The 5,923-nt window shown below is 56.2% G+C and overlaps 1 protein-coding gene across 1 annotated transcript; it reads right to left on the minus strand.

The window, feature by feature from the left end:
• Nucleotides 1-659: 659 nt before the first annotated feature.
• On the minus strand, nt 660-3,149 carry LOC105470824 (hes family bHLH transcription factor 1). The gene is made up of 4 exons (XM_011723086.2): nt 2,787-3,149; nt 2,556-2,651; nt 2,218-2,305; nt 660-1,583 (listed from the first exon to the last, which is right to left on the minus strand). The coding sequence occupies exons 1-4, from the start codon at nt 2,892-2,894 to the stop codon at nt 1,033-1,035; spliced, it is 843 nt and encodes a 280-aa protein (XP_011721388.1). The 5' UTR covers nt 2,895-3,149; the 3' UTR covers nt 660-1,032.
• Nucleotides 3,150-5,923: the final 2,774 nt, after the last annotated feature.

Here is a 5,923-nt window from a genome sequence, read left to right on the forward strand (position 1 = left end):
ACTTATCAAAAACACATGTCTGGTGTTAATCATCTGGGCTCAGCCTCCACTTGGGAGTCTTAACTAACTGTCCCTTGGCAGAAGGAATCTGTTGACCTTTTCAGCTTGCTTGAAGAGGGTGCAGAGAGGCATTTCAAACTTTTGGGTGCTAGGGAACGTCTTATTTGAACCAAAGGATTGGCTAATTAATGAAGACCCCAACTCTTGAAGGAGGCGCAGCAGTTGGAAGTGTTTTTGCTTTGGATGTCGGTGAGCTACCCTAGGAGAGGAGAGCTGCAGGAACCACCCTTAACGTGCAATGGGCAATAGGATTGGATCCACTGACTTCGTGAATTTAGTCCTGTTCAGTCTTCCTCAGGAGGCGATAGAAGAACAAGGGCTGCAGACTTACCCGACTGCAACTTAAAAACAAGTTTTTGGAAATCCTTTAAGAGACTGACCACAAGTTTATCAGGGAAGCCTTACCAGATGGCTGCTTGTAAAGTAAATGGAATTTAGTCTTTTTAGTTCACGGAGGATTGGTGAAAGTTTTGATGGATTTTTAAAAATGTTCTTTTAATAACAAAAGAGTCTATTCTTGAATTGACTAATTACATGTAATTCAAATTCCACTAAGAGCCTTTTTACATATCCTGGAAGAATCAGTTCTAAGACATAAAAGCCTTTACTTTTTTCTTTTATTATATTTTCTCAAATAAACTTCCCCAAAGGAAGATATTTTAAGAGCATTTTCAAACATCTTTGGCATCACATAAAAAAGAAATCTCGTGTAAAAAACGAAATGTCATCTGAGCTTTTATACAAAGGCGCAATCCAATATGAACATATAAAATATATACAAATATAGTGCATGGTCAGTCACTTAATACAGCTCTCTCTACAAAAAGTAACTTTTTAGAAATTAAAAAAACACAAAGTAACCACTTAAAAAAAAAAAGTCCTTTTCTCTCCCAGTATTCAAGTTCCTGTTTACAGTCCAGAGGGAAGAGAGGTCGGTTGGGGAGTTTAGGAGGAGGGGTGGCCTGAGCCCCCTCAGTTCCGCCACGGCCTCCACATGGAGTCCGCCGTAAGCGAGGGGCCGCTGGAAGGTGACACTGCGTTGGGGCCCACGGAGGTGCCGCTGTTGCTGGTGTAGACCGGGATGACAGGGCCGCTGTGAGCGAAGGCCCCGTTGGGAATGAGGAAAGCAAACTGGCCATCGGGAGCCGGTACCACCTGGAAGCCTCCAAACACCTTAGCTGCCTCTCCAGCCTGGCTGCCCAGCTTGCAGGGTGCGCCGCCGGGAGGGGGCGCCGCGCCCCCGGGGATGGGCACGAGCGGCGGCGGCGGCGCGAACGGCGCGTGCTGGGGGCCGCCGGGTCCTGGTGGGGGCGGCGGCGGCGCCTGCAAGGCGGGGTGCGGCTGCCCGGGGTAGGTCATGGCATTGATCTGGGTCATGCAGTTGGCCAGGTGGCCGAGCAGCCGAGTGCGCACCTCGGTATTAACGCCCTCGCACGTGGACAGGAAGCGGGTCACCTCGTTCATGCACTCGCTGAAGCCAGCGCGGTACTTCCCCAGCACGCTTGGGTCTGTGCTCAGCGCAGCTGCGGGCCAGAAGGAGACAGACGGGTCACCGAACGGCCCTGGCCCCGTGGCCACTGCCTCCGCCCTGGGAGGTCCCAGTGGCGCGCCTCCCTGACCATGGGCCCGTAAAACTGCCTCCGGCAGGGAGGGTGGGATGGGTTTTAAAAAAAAACAGCCACCTCTACACACTAGCGTGGCTGCCAAAGCCGAGCCACTCCTTCCCGATTCCCTGTCGCTGCATTTAAACCTATCTCAGCCACAGATCTGTCACCCCCACCCCCGCGCGCGATGTGACCTTGGACAATGCCTCCCAATCCATCATCCAAGCCTCGTTTCCCCTTCTGCAACGGGAGGGAGTGCTAAACCAGTGACCCCCAGGCTCCACGCAGTTCCAAACCGCCACAGTCCTAAGTCCTTTCGCCCCTACCCGCCGCCCGCCACCCTCGCGGCTGCAACCTCTTTCCCTCCCTTTCCGGAACAGTAACAACTTGGAGTTGTGGCTATAAATAAGCCCCAGACCGTGGGAACGCGAGAGTGAGCCAAGGCAGTAAAATGTAGCTGAATGCCTCTCACAACCACGGGCGGAAGTCTGGAAGAAATCACCGCGAGGCGAGCGGGACGCCCGCACAGGGGGACGCGGCGAGCCGCCCTCACCCGTCATCTGCGCCCGCTGCAGGTTCCGGAGGTGCTTCACTGTCATTTCCAGAATGTCCGCCTTCTCCAGCTTGGAATGCCGCGAGCTCTGCAGAGGAGGAGGCAAGAAAAGAAAGTGAACCCCGTGTCAGTTGCTTCAGAGTGCTGGGGGTCCCTTCTCCCGGCCACGGAGCGCAAGCATATCTCTGGACCCCAGAGAATAAGGCCGGGCCCTCCCGCCTAGGAGAACGCAGTACCGGCGAGTGCTAGACCCCGCAGGCGGGGGGTTTCACTCTTAGTAGCTGAGAAAGTGTTTGCTTTCTCAGTAAAAGAAAGAGCAACAACATTTCCCCACTTACATCTTTCTTAAGAGCATCCAAAATCAGTGTTTTCAGCTGGCTCAGACTTTCATTTATTCTTGCTCTTCGTCTTTTCTCCATGATAGGCTTTGATGACTGCAAATAAATAAAAAGAGTTCTGTGTTCCCATGGGCTCTGCCATTTCATCCCGGGGTTTCAACACAGAAAGAAGCCCCCCCAACCCCTACTTAATCTTGAGGGGCTGCAGAGAGACACAGGTACCGCCCTTACCTTTCTGTGCTCAGATGCTGTCTTTGGTTTATCCGGTGTCGTGTTGACACTGGCTGGGGTAGCAGCCACCGGGGACGAGGAATTTTTCTCCATTATATCAGCTGGCATTTTCCTTTTTTTTTTTTTTTTTAATCTCTAGAGAATTTTATTTTTGGAGTTCTTCACAAAAAAGAATTCTTTGTGTCTCTTTTACTTGAGACTTTCACAAAACTACTGAGCAAGTGCTGAGGGTTTATTATTATATTTTGTGGCTACTTGGTGATCAGTAGCGCTGTTCCAGGACCAAGGAGAGAGGTAGACGGGGGATTCCACTGTTATCAGCACCAGCTCCGGATCCTGTGTGATCCCCAGGCCCTGGCGGCCTCTATATATATCTGGGACTGCACGCGAACGGCTCGTGTGAAACTTCCCAAACTTTCTTTCCCACAGTAACTTTCAGCCAATGGGAGGAGGAGACACGCGGCACCGCTCGTGGACCGCGCCCCCCCATTGGCCGCCAGGCACAAGGTCTGGCGGCCAATGGCGCGCGCCTGAGCCCAGGGCACCGGAGGCTACAACGTCAATCAAAAGGATTTTAACCCTTTGCTACTCTCCCTCTGGGCTTTGGTTTAGAGGTGATCTTTTTTTTCTTTCCGCTTTGGTTTTGGTCTTGTCCCTTTCTTTTGGAGCCAGGGTCTTTACCCTTTATGCCCTCTCTCATATGTAACAGAGCTGCTTTGACTGTAATAAGTTCATTTGAAACACATTTTTTAAAGGTATAAAGGGGCAGAGAAAAACATTAGCAGTGGTTAAAAGGGGGCGGGGGGGTGGGGGACGGGACTCGTGTAAAGGTGTGAGTTACCGACATATCTGAAGTTCCCGCTCAGACTTTACACATTCAGGAGGGTGAAAGTAGATCATGCAGGAAAAGGGCCATTGTTTTTTTCCTTTTTCCATGCAGAAAAAGGAAAAATTGGCTTCTACCTTACAAACGCAGGTTTTTCGGAGTAAGGTAGTTCTTGAATCCCTTCCCCCCCCACCCCCACCCCGTCTTTCAGAAATTCCTCTTCTGGATTTGGGGCCTTAGACCCCGCGCTTCCCCAGGAAACAATCAGAATAATTTCCAACTGGGTGGAAGGAAATGGTATTTCAAATGAAAAAATGAACAAGGGGGGCTCTGAGGGCAATGCCTCAGGGACTCGCGCCCGCCTTCACCACCCTTTCCCTTTTCATCCGTAGGCTTCAGGTTCTGCGGCGCGTTGAGGTGGCGGGCCAGGAAGCAGAGCCTCTCCCTCCTCGCCCCGCGGGCGGCCTCGGCCCCCGGCGCGCGCGGGCCCTTTAAGAGCTACACCAGCCGAGCTGCAGTTTGACATCAGCCGGCCGGCGTGGGCGCGCCTGGAGCCGGAGCACGTGCCAGGATGTTTTATTGCCGCCGCGGCTGCGGCCGGGCCGGGAGGATGTGTGTGTGCGTGCGTGTGTGAGTGAGTGTGTGTGCGCGCGCCCCGGGGGCAGGGAGGCGGGGGGCGGCGGCGGGCGGCGGAGAGCGGGGGCCGGTTCCTGGTCCCCGGGAGAAGCCAAGAAGGTAAATAGCAGCTGCTGTGCTCGAGCCTGGGAAAACTCCGCCCCCTGCGCCTGGCCCGGGCTCATTGGCGCGCGCTGCGTGTGGGGTGTGTGTGTGTGTCCGGGGCCCCCTCCTCCGGCCCCGCCGGGCCAGGAATCCGAAGGGGCGGCGGGCTGGGAGCCGAGCCCCGGCGCTTACCCTCTCTCCCCACCCCCGCCTCCCCAGGCCAAGGTCAGCTCTTCCGGGCGGGGAGTGCACACCCGGGTTGGAGAGTGGGGATTCTTCCCCCCCACCCCGCCCCACCCTCACTTTCGGGCTTGGGGTTTTCACTCGGCTGAAAGCCGCATTTGCAACAGCCCGGGGGCGAGGTGGGGGCCTCCGAGTTTGCTCCTCGCCCCCGCCCTCCCCCACGCGGGGCCCTGGGCGCCCGCCGCGGTCACGGGATGCCTGACCGCACTTAGGAAGCGGCCGGGTCAGCCTCCTGCCTCCGCTCGGCGGCTGTGGTTAAAGCGGCTTCGCGCCGCCCGCCCCTTCCCCGGGTCCCGGCGGCCGGGCCGCTCCCCCTCACTGCGCCCGGGAGGCCGCCGGCGGGCGGCCGGGAGGAGGCGGGCGGCGCGGGCGGCTGCGTGCTGCCTGCTGGCCGGGCCGCGCGCCGGGAGGAGTCGCCGCCGCCGCCGCCGGGTGCCACGTGGCGGGCGCCGGGCCGGGAGCGCCAGGGCTCTGGCGGCGGCCTCCCTGGGGGATTTGCCGAGCCGGGCGGGCGGCGCGCACTGCCTGGGCCGGCCGCCTCCTCCGCCTCCCTCCCGCCTGCCCGGGTCGCTGGCCCCCGTGCCCCAACCCCCCCTCCGCCCTTCTCGCCGCCTGGGAGCTCGGCTCGCGGCTCCGGGCAGCCCGGGAGCCCAGCGTCTTGTTTGATGTGGCCTCCCGCCCCCTCAGCCCTTCCCGCGTCCCGGAGGCCTGAAGCACGGTTCTCAGACACTTCATTCCTTCCTGCCTCCCAGCTCCCTACTGAGATAATGTTGTCAATGGTTTCGCCAGATCTCGTCCCGGATGAGATTCAGTGGTTCCTGACTCTGGGTGACCCTTGGGCAAGCCCCCTTCTTTCTTTCATTATGGAACACACGCGCAGTGTCAGACACTGTGTTAAACCCTGGGATTTCCACGATGAGAGATACAGTGGCAGCCTGCAAGAAGGTGACAGTAAACTGCAGGGACAGACAGACGCTGATTTTCTGATTGATGACTGAACGTTCCTTTATTTGTCCTTTATTTTCTGAGTTAGGTGGTGGCCTGAGAGATGAGGAGGACAGAAACAAAATACGAAACCACACTTGTATGGATAACAGTATTGCTGGTCTACCTGGGTTTACAGCAGTCAGTAAGACCGTTATTGCCCTCTGGAAGCCAGCACTCTAGAGATACATATGAACGTGTACAGCTGACATCTACGGATGTCCCAGGAAATTCCTCTGGGGGGTCCTAGGTTCAAGAGAGACATATGTCTGGATAGAGGTAAAATGCTATGGAGTTTCAGGAGAATTAAATTACTTTTAAGTTGGGGTACCTTGGAATATTTCCTGGAGGGATTGGCCTATGT

This window comes from Macaca nemestrina, chromosome 2, assembly GCF_043159975.1.
Source record: "Macaca nemestrina isolate mMacNem1 chromosome 2, mMacNem.hap1, whole genome shotgun sequence".
Classification (NCBI taxonomy): domain Eukaryota; kingdom Metazoa; phylum Chordata; class Mammalia; order Primates; family Cercopithecidae; genus Macaca; species Macaca nemestrina.